General features: G+C 35.9%; 1 protein-coding gene across 16 annotated transcripts in view; it reads left to right on the top strand.

Moving 5' to 3' along the window:
* SYNE1 (spectrin repeat containing nuclear envelope protein 1) overlaps positions 1 to 16,122 on the top strand; it is a 448,999-nt gene that overhangs the window by 301,178 nt on the left and 131,699 nt on the right. For 11 of the 16 annotated variants that reach the window (XM_077897049.1, XM_077897055.1, XM_077897084.1 and 8 more), the window contains 4 exons: positions 1,557 to 1,730; positions 4,760 to 4,951; positions 12,725 to 12,859; positions 13,884 to 13,993. In XM_077897049.1, coding sequence (XP_077753175.1) covers positions 1,557 to 1,730; positions 4,760 to 4,951; positions 12,725 to 12,859; positions 13,884 to 13,993 — 611 coding nt within the window. Of the gene's footprint in view, positions 1 to 1,556; positions 1,731 to 4,759; positions 4,952 to 12,724; positions 12,860 to 13,883; positions 13,994 to 16,122 lie in introns of those variants that run through there. The other 5 variants (XM_077897071.1, XM_077897040.1, XM_077897021.1 and 2 more) reach the window with 3 other exon arrangements.

The raw sequence follows: 16,122 nt of genomic DNA, 5'->3' as shown, positions 1-16,122 counted from the left end.
TTGTAAAGGTTTGCATAATAGTTTGCTCTGTTTAAATAAGAGCATTTTATGACTAGTATTATTAATACTCTGAAGAATAAATCCTTAGTCACCCTTAGCCAGTTTAAGCACATTAGTTCATGAAAATAGTTTTGCAATTCTGGTTCTCATGTTACTTAACTTTAACATTATTTAATAGATAAATTTTGGTAACAATAACATGCAAAATAAGTTATTTTGCTTTTTCTTGTTCTCTTATCATTCCTGGCCCTAAACATATGTGATGTTCATATTGATACTCCTATAAATTTGATTAGACTAGAGACTGCTTAAGGACCTTTAGAGTATCTGTCTCCTGGTATCTCAGGGTCAAGCGGCTTCTCTGGCACATAATCAGTTCTCAATTATGTTCTCAATTTATTATTATATGAACTTAACATTATTTAGCTGCTGGTTATGCTGTAATTCAGTTGAACACAGACCTATTGTTGGGTGTGTAGGCTCTTTCCAGTTTTACCTATTATAAGATTAATCAAATCATATATTCATTTATTTTTTGTATGGGAGACACTTAAAATCAATGTGTTAGCTTTATTTAATCTCTATTTTCAACTATTTAATAAAAACTGAAATTTAAAAATAACAATATAATAAATTATTAATGAAATAATTTTTAAAATAAGGTATTCCCAGTACTTGTATTAAAAATTAATTTTTTAATTCATTAATATTGTCCCTAATCATACTTTGAAATCCTTGTGGAGTTTTAAAATGAAGTGATTGGCTTGGAGGCTTTTTTTTAATATGAATTATTTGCTATCATTGAGAAAACCCAGAGACATATCCAAAAAATTTGAATTTCCTCCTTTACTTAAGAAACTAGTACCACTGAGCCATCTGTTCCTGTAGGGAATCACTTGCCTGAAATCACATTGTGGTGCTCTGAATGGGCTTGCCCACCACTCCTTATACTTTCCCAGACACTAAGGTAAAGTACCTATTGCCATTTACTCTCTTATGCCATTGTTTCATTCTAATTGTTGGTCAATTTCCATTATTTACATTACCTGCCAAGCCCCATAGGTATATTATGTAAGAAGCTTAAACTCTGGGTTCATGTTAGTATCATCAGAGAAGCTTTTAAAAAATACTAAACTTGAGACTCACTTCCAGAAATTCTCATTTAGTGCTCTAGGATGTGGCCTAAGCACGTTTTATTATTATTATTATTATTATTATTATTATTATTATTATTATTTTAAAGATTTATTTATTTATTCATGAGAGACAGAGAGAGAGAGAGGCAGAGACATAGGGAGAGGGAAAAACAGGCTCCATGCAGGAAGCCCGATGTTGGACTTGATCCCAGGACTCTGGGATCACGCCCTGAGCCAAGGGCAGATGCTCAACCGCTGAGCCACCCAGGTGTCCCATATTATTATTATTTTTTTTTTTTTTAACTTTCACAGGTGATTCTGATGCACAACCAGGACTAAGAACCTGGTGTTCTGTATTGTGTTGCATCTTAATGATTTTACCTCATGGTGATGTATGTTACATTCTACTTTATTCATCAGGAGAAGTTAAATGATCAGCTTGAGGAACAGAGACAGGAACAGGCCCTGCAGAGGTATCGCTGTGAAGCCGATGAGCTGGACCACTGGCTCTTGAGCACTAAAGCCACTTTGGACACAGCACTGGGTACAGCGAAGGAGCCTATGGACATGGAAGCCCAGCTAGTGGACTGCCAGGTACAAAAATGGTCTTGAAGGAATATTCCAATATCACAGAGTATACTGTGTTTAACTACAGAAATTATAACAGTAAAAAGACTTGATATGGATATATGATTTTTCTCAATCAGTATATTGTATATATTTATTGTATAAATATATATTGTATATATTTATATATTTGTATATATGTAGAAAAATAATATCTTATAAAAGATTAAGTGAAATTCAGAATTGGACTTATTAGTCTTTTGAAAAATTTTACCAGTGGTGTCTACTCTTTAGAAAATCTTTAGCTTCCTAAAGGACATTTTTTTTTAAAGACTGTAAATACTAAAACACTTATGGTATCTATATTTAGTGGCTACTAAGGACTACAAACCCAATGAAAAGAATTAATATCAGTAAATCAGACTGTGGATAAACACAAAAGGAGGTGCCCTTAAGTGCTCTGTTGCAATATTGGTTCTAATTTGGATATATTATTTGGACAACTTGGAAAAACTCAGTTATAGGCAGATAGACTGAACATAGGAAGGTTGTCTTTTGGAACAGAGAATTTCCTTCCTCTGATGTGGGGTCTTTAGGAATTTTTTTTTAAAGGATTTTATTTATTGATTCATGAGAGACACAGAGAGAGGCAGACATATAGGGAGAGGGAGAAGAGGCTCCCTCTGGGTGCCAGGAACTCAATCCCAGGACTCAGGGACTCAATCCCAGGAACTCAGGATCATGACCTGAGGTTCAAAGGAAGATGCTCAACCACTGAGGCACCCAGGTGTCCCAAGGTCTTTAGGAATTAATGTAAAATGACATTAAGGTTTTTATTGTAGCATTTTTTTATCTCTTCATTATGGAAAATTTCAAACACATGTGTAAGTATAGAGACTAGGTAATGAACTCCAATGTACCAATCACTGAATTTCAATGATTATCAAAATAATAGACTTCACGGGGAACCCTGGGTGGCGCAGCGGTTTAGCGCCTGCCTTTGGCCCAGGGTGCGATCCTGGAGACCCGGATCCCACGTCGGGCTCCCGGTGCATGGAGCCTGCTTCTCCCTCTGCCTATGTCTCTGCCTCTCTCTCTCACTGTGTGCCTATCATAAATAAAATAATAAAAATAAAATAAAATTAAAAAAAAATAATAGACTTCACACATGGCTGAAGTATGTCTAAAAGCTCTTTCATTTAACTAGCAACTATCTAGTAAGACTTCCTAATCTACAGGGTTAAAATATCAGTATGTGTGACTCCATATGTCTCTTATTTGGAATCAGGAAATATGAGAAAACCATTAATGAATGAATGCTTTCTTCTTAATATGTAGTATGCTATTTTGATCATTCCTTTTATTAGATTTTAGATTTATTGTAATATTGATCATTATAACTGGGATTTTTAAATGCTCTAGGCAATTTATTTATGTGTATTCAAAGTATTGTTATTCTCTGCCTGGATGGTAGAGAATAAAGAACCACGTGTGAATGTTTTTTAAATTATTTATATCATCTTTTCTAAAGTTTCCTTACTGGAAAGAAACATCTATTTTTTGCATTCCCTTCTAAGTGCTTAAAATTAGCACATGTACTAACTAGCATTCTAAAATTATATTTTACCATTACTCCTACCTCTCCCTTTTGGATGTCTCTATTTTTATGGCTATGCATAAATTTCACAATTCAGATAATATATTTTAGGATTTTTATGAAGCATTGAAATGGTATTTTGATAACATTTTTAGAAACTAGAACCATATGGAATCACACAAATACACAGCAGTTCCTCAGTCAATTCAAGTGTAGTATTTAAGCCAGTTGTGTAATTAGAACTGTGGCTGTTATGAGGGTCCTATTATGACTTTTGGGGCTCTGGGCACTTTGCTTCTGTGGGCTTCTTCCTCTATAAAAATATTAAAAATTGTATTTTTAGTATAACTACTTTGGTCCAAAGACTAATATGATCTAGAGTGGATTCATTATTACATATTCATTGTTATATTCATTTGTTTCTTCTGATTTTAGAAGAAATTAAAATTAAGATTTTTATTGGGCCTCTAAAAGTATTATGAGCCCTTAGCGCTGTGCCAACTGTGCCTAGTGGTAAAGTCTTGGTATAACTATATTAGTTTCTCAAATAGAATCTTCAGGGAATCATCCGTTAAGCCCCATTTCATTAAATATTTCATGCTTTCATTTAGTTCTAGTTTTGTAGTTTAAACATATATTCTTAAAAGTTGATGGTAGTTTTTCTGATTTAAAATACTTTTCTCATTAGTAAATATCTTGATTGAAATTAGAGAGTGCATTTTTTAAAAGTTCAGAGTTAAGGAATATAAAAACAGAAGGATTTCTGCAGAAAATAAAATGATTGTTATTTGTTTACCTTTGATGTTTTTATCTTGTTCTTTTTTTAGTTTTTGTTTTAAACCTCACTTTGGAAGAAGGGAGACTAGTTTGCTCCTTCTCAAAATCTAGCTTGTATTTGAGAAGAAAAGCAGCCTTAGAAAGTTGTCTCAGAAAATGAAAATAAAATTCTTAGGAAAACTTTTAGAAATGTAAGGTTAAAACTGCATTATATAAAAACAAAAAAAATTAAAATCAAGAAATAAGAGCAACAACCTGAAAAAAAAAAAAAGAAGCAATGTCTTGAAAGAGAGAATAACGGTTGATTATATGATATCTTTACTACTATTTGTCATAAGCATCACAATCTAACACTAAAATGGTAAAACAGTTGGAATAATGGGATAAAGCAAAGGTGTGGTCTTTTCTCCTTATCCCTTGGCTATATGAAATATGCTTTTGTATGCTTTTAAGATGTTTTCCATTATATAACATCTAATCTTAAAGACAAGAAAAATTAGGAAGCTCAAAGAATCTGAAAATCTGTAACTACTCTTCAGGTCTGTCAGAAAAGTAGGAAAAAAACATGAACGCATACTCTTTTGGTGAAAGACTAGAAGTATTGTGTTTCGCTGTGAGAAATTATCTTTATGTGCAGAGACTGGCAGGGTGTATGAATTTCATCCTCGTTTTGGTTTTCCAGAACATGCTGTTGGAAATAGAGCAGAAGGTGGTGGCCTTATCAGAACTCTCAGTCCACAATGACAACCTGCTGCTGGAAGGCAAGGCTCACACCAAGGAGGAGGCTGAGCAGCTTGCCATAAAGCTGAGAGTGCTCAAGGGGAGCCTCCTGGAGCTGCAGAGAGCCCTGCACGACAAACAGCTCAACATCCAGGTGAGGGCTCCAGCCACCCAGTGCTCCATCCTAAAACATGGCCGCCAAGGCGCCTTTTCCCAGCCTAGGATCTGTAAAGGAAGAGCTGTGGAATGTACATACTTACACACACTTTGGCACTGATTTTCAGATAGGTTTTGTAAGGACTGTTTGAACCCATAGACCCAAAGCCTGCAGTACAGGAAAAGAAAAGATCATGAAAATAAATACCCATATTTAGCAAATATACTATTTAAAAAAGTATTTCAACATAGGTCATAGATTAAGATATTCAATGGCATTTTAATATTTTTCTTCTATTTTCCTACATTTTATTTTTCAGATATACTTAGACTTTTTGACTTAGGGCTCATACCTTACATTGTCATATATTCCAAATGAATTGAACCATTTTATTCTCATGTAGTGACCTTAATATTCCCAAATAGTGATTTCTGTTTTATATCCCTGGAACTTTTGGGGGCATAATATTAGCCTAGTATATCCTTTAACTTTCCTTCAATTTCACCCTTTCTGTGTCCTTCTGTTTTAGATTTACCTCTTGGCTATACTTTGTTGGTTTTAAACATTTATCTAATCAGAAAATCTCTGACATTGAAAGGACAGGCTTAGCCCATTTAAATTTACTGTGATTACTGATGTGTGTAGATGTCTTTTATTTTACTTTTAAAATTTTTGTTCTCTTCTTTTTTATCCTTTTTAACTTTTATTTTTAAGTGGTTGACTGCTTCCCCCCTCCCCTAATATCTGCTCTTTACCACTCATACCTAATAAATTCTAAGTTTATTTCTTAATCTCCTTCTAGGGCAGTATAATTAGAACCTTGGAACACTTTCACTCAGACTTCTCCTCATATACCTTTCATACTGATACTGTCCAATATTTTAATTTTGTTCTTTTTAATCTGTAAAAATTAGATATTGCTATTGTTATCCTATACAAATATTAAGCAAACATTTATTGAGAAGCAACTGTGTGTCAGCTGCTATTTTATACAATTGAGTGAAAGAGCCTGGAAAATAACTACCTGTATTTGGATGTCTGTATTTATAGCTATATATTCCTGACGTCAAAGGATTATGGTTGGAGGAAATAGACAATAAATAAAATTTAAAAAATAAAATAAAATTAAAATACATTATTATATATTAAGTTAGGAGATGATAAGAGCTATAGGTGAGATACCATAAAGTGGATAGATGGGGAAAGGCAATCTGGTTGGATTTGCAGTGCTAAACAGGGTGGCCAAGAAAGCCCCCTAAAGTCACATTTGAAGGAGTGAACTATGCAGATATGAAGGAGAGAGTTCAATGCAAAGGGGAAAGCAAATACAGAGGCCCCAAGGTGAGATCATCCTAGGTCTGTTCAAGAAGGCCATTGTGGCTAGAATGGAATGAGCAAGGGGAGAGTGGCGTCAAATGAAGCCAGACACAGGTAACAGGGAACATGGTAAAAGGATGTTACAGGCATTGTATACACTTTGGTTTTTACCCTGGGGGAAATGAGAAGCCACTGGAGTGTTTGGGAATAGAGGAGTGATAAGATCAGCTTTTATCCACTATAGGGAACCAGAGTAGAAGCTCAGACACCAGTTTGAAGACATGGCATAGAGGTTGAGGTGATGAGAACTTCCTAGATTCTGGATAACTGTGAAGGTGAAAACTATCTGAGGAACAGATGTGGGGAGAGAAAGAGTAGTTAGATCAATAGTTAAATTTCAGATAGTGCAGTGTGTGATGTTTATTCAGTGTCATGTAGTGGCTGGAGTTCAGGGGAGAGACCTAGAGTCATCAGCCTCTAGATGGTCCTCCTTAAGGTATGAGGCTTGATGGGATCCCAAAGGATTGAGGAGAGATGAAGACCAAGGTCCTGGAATCAGGCGCTAGAACACTCCAGTGTTATGGGTTTGGAAGTTGTGGAGGAGCCTATAGAAGAGTGTAACAAGGAGAAGCCAGGGAGGTGAGAGGAAGATGGAGAGTTTGGTTCCTAGAAGCTACTTGCAGGTAAGTGGGGCAAGATGAGGATTGGGAGCTGACCATTGGATCTCATGACATGTAGGTCTTTGGTGACCTCAACAGTAACTGTTCCAGTTGTATAGAGAAGGCGAAGGCATTCAAATGAAAGTGAGGATAAGGAGGGACGGGTTGGAGAGGAGAGCAAGTGATTCAGGAGTTTCCCTATGAAGAGTAGCAGAGAAATGATATACTTTAGAAAACATTTTAAGGCGATCCCTGGGTGGCTCAGAGGTTTTAGCGCCTGCCTTTGTTTGGCCCAGGGCATGATCCTGGAGTCCTGGGATCGAGTCCCACATCGGGCTCCCTGCATGGAGCCTGCTTCTCCCTCTGCCTGTGTCTCTGCTCCCCCCTCTCATGAACTCTCTCTCATGTGCATCTCATGAATAAATAAAATCTTAAAAAAAAAAAATTTTAAGATCAGAAGAATGTGGCATGCCTACATGTAGATGGAAACAACTCAGTAGAGGAAAGAATGATGAAAAAGAAGTTGATAAAAAATGTGTAGGAGGGAGAAGATAGAACCAAAGGGCAGGGTGTGGTCTCAGAACTACAGTACCAAGGAAACCTCTTATCTCCATGCAGGTGCTGGCGGAAGACAGGGCACCAATATTGTGGTGGAAACTTAATGAACATACTATTCTGCTTGCTTTTGTTTTCTCAGTATAATGACAATTTTTTTCAGACTACACTACATATTTTCAGTTCTTTCTGCTAATCATATAATTCTGTGATCTGGAAGATCAAACCTGATCAACAGAAAACTATTAGAAGCAATGGAAGAATTTAGTAAGATGACTGGCTTATTTTAAAAATGGAGAATCCAGGGCACCTGGGTGGCTCAGTCGGTTAAGTGGCCGACTGCTTGATTTCGGCTCAAGTCATAATTTCAGGATCCTGAGATGGAATGCACATTAGGCTCCACACTGAGCTGGCAGTCTGATTGAGGATTATTTTTCCTCTCCCTCTGCTTACTCTCTCTCAAATAAATAAGTAAATCTTTTTTTAAAAAATATAGAATCTATAACTTTGCCATGTACAAACAAAAAACAACTTAGAGAAATAATAGTTTTCTATCTGTGATATCAACAAAATATGAAATATTTGGAATCTCAACAAATAATATTTTAAAACATGAGTAGAAAGAATGTGAAAAAATGGACAGATAAACTCTATTCTTAGGAACATAATATTTTAAAGATGGCAGTTTTTTCCTGTACTAGCATATATGTTTAAGTTATTTGGAATGTAATGCAATGATATAAAATGTGACAAAATGATTCCAGGTTTCCCTGGAATAAAATAAATGTGAAAATAACCGTAATATTCTGAAACTGAAGAATTATGAGGAGCTAATTTGATCTTAACATATGTTAAAATACAATATTACAAGAATTAGAATAGTTCGGCATTAGCACAGTAAATGGATCAACAAAAAACTTTACAGAATACATATTCCAGAAAGAGACCTCAATATTTAAGGGAGATTGATTAATGGTTAATGTAGCATTTCAATTCAGTGAATAAAATAATAATAAAGTAATAGATGAACCACTTGAAATATGATAAACTAGATTTCCTATACCATTCTTTGCAGAAAAAAAAGTCATCATAGATGGACCAAATATTTAAATGTAAAAATTTAAACCGGTAAAGTTCTGGATATATGGGTATTTTTTAAAAAAATCTTAGGATGGGAAGGATCTATGCCAGTATGCCCTAAGCCCAGAATTTTAGTTTCTTTAAAAACTACAACACAAAAATGAAAAAGTTCTATTACCACCAAAAACACAGAAACCACATGAAAAGACATGGACAAAAAGGGAAGAAACTGCATAATTCACATGTCAAGGAATTAATTCCCTTAATTTCCACAAATCTTTTGTAAACCAATATGAAAAGGTCACGTGATAGAAATATGAACAAAAGATAAAGAGACCATTCAAATGAAGAGACGAGACCTACAAATGGCCAGTGAATGTATGAAAAGATATTTTAACTCACTGTTGGTTAAATAAATGCAAATAACGACAAAATACAGCTTTTCACTTTATATTTACATACTTCAAAATGTACATGTAATCTGACTTTATGAATCAAAGCAACAAGAAAAGTGTTAAAAATATAAAATTAGAGAGTAAGGAATATAAAAAAAATTTAAATTGTAATTAAAAAATTAAATTTGAACAAAATGAGGTTAATTTTCTAACTGTAAAAGTTTATACTAATTTACTTGGTTTTATAGAAAAGTATCATCAATCTAATATATAGTGCATTTTTTTTCCTAATGGTGTTGTATGAATGAACCTTATCTCTAAAAAAACCAAATCAAAGGAAAGACTTCAAGGTTTCACATCTGGAATAGTAATTTAAAAAGCTGCAATTACCCTAAAGGCAGGTAGGAAGGGAGGGGGAACCTGATATGCAAGTGGCACATGTCAGGATAAAAGGGGGTTTGAGGGGTGGAGGTGAGGGGATAAGGATACACTTTCCAAGGCCTCAGGGCCTGGTAAAGGCATATAAATGAGTGAAGCAGGCCTAGTCAGAATCTTGGCAAGCTGGTCTCACGTCAAGCAGTTATCTTCAGCTCCATCTATTACAGAAGATTTTATAGGCAGCATTGCTAGATCTTTCAGAGAAGGGACATTTGGATTATTTTTAAAATCTCCCAATTTTAAAACCCTATCATTTAATTCTAAAAATTCTAAATTAAAATAATTTGTGTGCCAAACAGAGGGCAGACTAGATTCTTTGACTAGCACTTTGCAACTGCTATCCTGAAGTCTCCCCATCCTGGTGTACCACCTCTTGTCTTGTCTTGTATGGCCATAAGCACACCATTTCTCAGTGCTGCTTGCCTACAAAATGGTCAGATCTATCACAGTCATCTTTTTAACTAGTTATAGTTATATCAAAAAAAAATATATATATATATCAAAAAATATATATCAAAAAATAACCAATCCCTTGAGTCCCCCTCCCACTAATAGATTCCTTCTCTTTATGAAGTGACAGAGACACATGGGCATGTAATACTCTCTTGAATTACATGGTATCTTTCCTCATAAAAGGTTAATCATTTTCACACATTATCATCCTTTGAAGGAGCAGAGTTTGCCCTATATAAATAGTGAAACGCTTTGTAAAGAAATGTTTTACTTAATGTTTAGCATTTCCAATCCTCACTAATCTTCCAAAGAATGTTCCTGGCAACCGGGTTACTGTTCTAGTATTTCCAAAATAAACAGCTTATGTAGCTCCACCCCTGGGGGACTCTAGGGACTAAAGCTGCCTTACTTCCTCTTTCCTTAGGTAGGAGAGAAAATGGTTATCAGACGTATTAGAATGTAATTACCATTATTCTATTCCTTCTGTCAGTGCCTTCTCATCCCCATGGGAAAAGGAATGAAATTTGAACTGGATCCTTAATCATTTTTTGTTTCCTGTGGTCCAAGTCTTATGTTTCAAAATGGCTAAATCAGTCAAAGAAAAATTTACTAGCTGAAAAATGGAACCTAACCACATTAGAAAATACATACTAAACATCTGCTTTTGATGCTTCTTAATTTTTGTTTCTCTAAAGCTGTGGATTCAATTAGTGAAATATGACTCCCCTTAGATTTTAAGTCTTAGATTCTGAATATGTGTCTGTGCATGTAAAACTAGTTAAGCTATTCTTAAGATCTAACATTGCAATTGTTATTTTTTCCAAGCACAAATTTGCTGTGAGGAATTTGGAAAAAAAAAAAAAAAAACACAAAAAACAAAAAACCTCTTAATCAGACAGTAGTAACCTGTGCAGAAGGGTGAGGTGATGCCCTTGAGAGGTTACCATATGAGTCTCTAGGCTGGGCTCTGAAAACAAACCTTTACTGAAGAGCAAAGCGAGGGAAAGTGATCGGATCCCACGAGAGGCATCAGGTCATGGCCAGGGCCACCATTTCATCAGCTGGGGCAGCTTTCCCTAGAGATAGCATTCAGCCTTGTACACTGACTTCCTTGGGGTCATTCTCCGCAGGTCCCCTTTGACCTGCTGTTTCATCCTTACCAGAAGAGCCACAGTCTTTCAGAGTTTATGTTGGGTAGATAGTGCATTCTCAGATGGGAGAGAATCTGTTTCAGGCAGAAAATTACTGGCTTCAGTGCTGAAGAGTGCCCATTCACCTCATACCTCCTACCTTCAGGAGAATCACTGCTCATCTGTAAGAAGCATTACTGGAGGAGTGGGGAATATACTGAATGGGGTGTTTCCAGTCACCCACTCTGAAGGTCCTGTGAAATGCAAATGGAATACTTTAGGCCCTGGCATCCCCATTGTTCTATATGAGCCATAGTTTCTTTCTGGGAAGCTGGATCATCTTAAAGAAAAGGAAGTTACTTGTGAGCTAAGGTGGCTCAGAATCTGGGAGAGGATTATGTATCATATTACCTGTGGGTTTCATGGTTTCCTTCCGTTCACTGTTCTTCAGGCACTGATACCAACATTACAAGTTCATTATCTCCACATTATCTCAAACATTTTGCAATTTAATCATGAGACTAATGAATAAAACAGAAGAGTAAATTGACCCCATTTATTTTCCTTAACAGCTAGGGTAAAATTTTGAAAATAAGAGGAAGAGAAGGGTCTTTGTGGGTGATCAAGCTGGATGACCTAGAGCAGCTGGATCCCAGTCCATGGTCAGATGTAGCAATGAAGAACCAAAGGACTGAGATATAGGAGCCCTGGAGCTTAAGGGAGCAGGACCACTCCTTTGCGGAAGCTACTTGTAAACTGTCCCCCTTCCCTGCCCCCATGGTACAGCCACACTGGCCTCTTCACTTGTTGTTGCTCTCTCTGAGATGCCAGATTCCTCTCTCTCATGGTCTCTGCTCCAACTGTTCCTCAACTTGGAAAGCCCTCTACCTAGGTCTTTGCCAGGCAGGTGGTTTCTCATCGTTCAGTGCTCAATGCAGTTGTCTCTTCTCAAGATGCTCTCTCCCTGACCAGCCTAAGAAACCTTCCCCTTCACTCTCTATGCCATTATCTAGTTTTAAGTTCTTTATGGCTCTTATCTCAACTTATCTTGTTTATTATCTGTCTCCCCAGAAGGACCCTTGCCTGGCTTCTTGGCAGAAGATGCCTAGAATAGTGGCAGACACACAATGCATGGTTATTTAATAAACATTTAGTGAATGAGTTATATTAAGATTGTGTACTTTATCTTTTTGACATATATATACATATGGGTAGAAGGATTCTCATTTGAACTAATTCCATTCTGTATGCAGTATTAGAGGGCCTTTCAAATTCCATCAGAATCATCAAGCATGATGGATAAATTCCTGCCTCAGTAATTAATAATTACTCTTGTCTTTCTCCCTTAACCAAACATTATCCACGCCAGCAGTGGCAACAGATGACAGTGGGGTCTGGTCTGGGTGGTGATAGTAGAGGAAGTGAGATCTAGAGTTATATTCTCATGGAAAAATTTCTGGAATATCTGGTGACCACATCAGTGAGCTAAAAAAGCCTAGCCTCTAAGTAGACAGTTTCCCCCTCAAATATTTGAGTATAATCATCTATTTATTGTTCTCTTTTCTGCAAATACCATAAATTCGATGGGTTTTGTCTTACCATTTTTTTTTTTTAAGTCTGGTTTCACATCCAAATGGATCTACTTTGGTATCATTATACAGACCACACCAAAGTTGCCTTTACTCCATTTGGTTAAGGTTTTTCTGTGGATAGTATGACTCTTGATTTCTGCCTCATTAAAAGCAGGGAACAGCACAAGAGAAGGAGGAGAGCCATGTGGACCTGACTGCCAGCCAGAGCCCTGGTGTCCAGGAATGGCTGGCCCAAGCACGGACCACGTGGACCCACCAGAGACAGAGCAGTCTCCAGCAACAAAAAGTAAAGCATTTCTGACCCCTCTGTAGCCTGCAGACCTGCCAAGCAAACACCTTGAGAGAAATGTTTTATTTTTTTTTATTTTTTTTATTTTTTTTTATTTTTTTATTTTTTTTTGAGAGAAATGTTTTAGATGGACAAGTGACTTCTGTACTAAATACAAAGTGCCCCTTTATTTTCTCTTTGGACAGAAACAAGACCTGGCTAACTGTTTCAGTGTACTTTCTTATGACCACTGGAATGATTAGTCATTTTAAAGCCTGTTCTTTAAGAAAAGCTTGTGCTCAGGTTTACAAATAGCATGACTCAATTATAATCTGCCTTATGAAGGTTACCTACTCTATTTTCAGATTTGCCCGAATTCGAGCCTATTTTATATAATAACCTCAGGAAGGCCTTTGAGAATTGGTAAAAGCCTGAGTTATGTGTTTTTAAAAAACTTATTAAAAATGAAATTTATTTTTCACTTTTAAGTAGATACCATCACAAAATAGGATTAAAAATTAATTGCCTAGTGAAATAAATGAGCTGATAAATAAGAATGATTTCTCATTGATACTTTAGCTTTATGTATAGGGCATATTAAAATATTTTATTTTCTCAAACAGAAAAGAAATTTTTCATAAATATTGAAAAAGTAAACCCAAATCTTGTCCAGTTTATCAAGCAAGTTGCGAATTCAAGAGAGCTGCTGAACTCAAGGATTTCTCTCAGCTCTGGCTGTATTGATTTTGAAGAGTGAAAGTGCGTTGTACACCACTTGAGGGCACCATTGCCCAGCAGAATTTTTCCCCCCATTAATTTTTTTCCAAGAGATTTCAGAGATAACTTTTATAAAAACTAAAGAAAGGTATAGAGTACTTTGGAGACATGTTTGTGCATTTACCTAAACCACACCTTTTATGCAACATCTGAACTTAGAAACTTATTACAGGAGTTCTCTGAGAATTTTCTAGACCTAAAACCATGATTGTAGGCAATAATCATAAAGTAACACATGTTTTCATTTCTCCTTTTCCTTGAGCAGGAGTTGGAACAGGAATTAGCAGAACAGAAGAGCCTCCTGCGGTCAGTGGCCAGTCGTGGAGAGGAAATTCTCACCCAGCACTCAGCTGCAGAGACCTCTGGTGGTGCTGGGTATGTTTCAAAACACTTTCTCCCAACTTGCCCTGATTTGAAGAAATGTAAACATCTCACTCAAAATTTTAAACATCTGCAAAATGTTTTCACTTTAAGATATTAAAATTATTTGCATTTTGAACATTTCTTGTACAGCATGAGTATAGCTAGTAATTATGATGGCTCATGGCTGATAGCTAACTTGTTTGCCCTCTTTCCAGTATGCTGAGCATATCTGTCCAAAGAAGATGCTTATGAGTTCATTTTTTAGAATCAAATAAGAAATGCATTCTAAAAATAAAAAAAAGAAATGCATTCTAGAATTAGATCCATTGTGTTTCTAGCTGAGTGATTATATCTAACTGCAAAGCATTTTCCCTGCAAGAGCTTATCTTCCCCTAACATCACTCTGAAAAATAAAAATAAATGTATGTGCCCACTAAATATCTTGATTTTTCTTGATCATATCTGTCTGTAGTTTCTCATTGAGTTTCGAGGCCTGGTTTGGAATGGAGTCTGAAAGCCTTGTACACAGCAGAGCAAAGTGTTCAAATAAAAGTGAAGGAAGTTGGAGAATTTTCAAGTTGGAGATTTTGATTTCAAAGGCAGGATGAGTTGAAGTATCCTTGCATTTTAAGTCAGATCTGGGTTTTAACTCTGTTTCTCCAGCTGTCACTATGGAAGAGGAACTCAACTCTAAGCTTCAGTTTGCTCATCTTTAGGATTACAGCAATAATTGACCCCCTCCATTTCAGAGGGGTTATGAAAGTGGTGGGCACAACTGAGAGGATATGCAGGAAAACTTTAAAATCCAAAACATTAAAAAAAAAAAAAAAGTTTCAGTGAAACCTGTGTGCTCATGCATTGTAAAGATTGTGATTTAGTAGTATCCTTCGGCAACCAAAATACAGCAAATAGCTTTAACTCCACTGACTCCAACATTGTCAATTCTGAGCATTTATTGGAGGAAATAGCCAAAGGAGAAGATATATGTTATGGAAGTGACTTTTGAAATATCATTTAGAATACCAAATAATAGAAAAGGGGGAAATGCCTGCTAGTATTAAAAAAAAGCCTAAGAAAGGTTTTTGTATATATAATATTAACAAAAAACTATATGATACCGGAAAATATATATGTGATACTAAGTAAAGGCGTAATATAAAATTGTAGGTATAGTATATGCATGAGTAAGAACCGGACTATACAATATAGATGATCAAAACTAACTTTTGGGGCACCTGGGTGGATCAGTAGGTTAAGTGTCTGCCCTTGGCTCAGGTCATGATCCAGGGTCCTGGGATCGAGCCCCATGTCAGGCCACCTGTTTAGCAGGGGAGTCTGCTTCTCCCTCTCCCTCTGCCCCTGCTTGTGGTCTCTCTCTCTCTCTCTCTCTCTCTCACTCTCACTTACTCTCTCTCTCTCATATAAATAAATAAAATCTCTTTAAAAAAGCTAACTTTGGAAAAGATAGATGCAGAGCCTTTTATTGTATTTTTTTTGCAGTTTAATCAATACTTATGAAATGTCCGTGACATATAACATCAGTGTTGACTATATGTTTGTATATATGGCTATGTTTAAGAATTAAAATGCAAGATGATAGAAATTGAACTACAATTCAATTGAAATAGAAAATAGACATATTATGACAAAATATATAGGAATTAGGTTGTCATCAAAAAGAAAAATGAAACAAAAAGACAGCAGAAATATTGATAAAACTAATAAGTATGAATTTAAAAAGAATACAAATGAAAACTGTTATGACATCACTAGTCAGGAATTCCATAATCTTAAAACTCTAAAAATTATGTTAAAATATGAAGGAGTTTTCAAAAATCCTGATTGTCCATCATGCTTACAAGCACAGATAAGGCTGTAAATATGTGTGTCTGTGTAAATCCAACGTGAGAAACGCCATCCCTTGCATGCTGACTGAGTCAAGACGTGCCTTTGCTTTTCATTTTCTATTCTGTCTCCGATTCTTCTAAAACATTTATTCATTTTTCACAATTTTCTGAATATTTTTGCCAAATGCTATTTTTACAAAGAACTCATTCACACATTGCCTCCTCATCATATGAATAGTCACAAAAAGCAGCAGTAGGAATCTTCTGTGACTTTCTTGCCATGATATTTTTCTT

The sequence above is a fragment of the Canis aureus genome, chromosome 1 (genome assembly GCF_053574225.1).
Source record: "Canis aureus isolate CA01 chromosome 1, VMU_Caureus_v.1.0, whole genome shotgun sequence".
Taxonomy (NCBI): Eukaryota; Metazoa; Chordata; class Mammalia; order Carnivora; family Canidae; genus Canis; species Canis aureus.
This window is presented reverse-complemented; position numbering and strand designations above follow the sequence as displayed.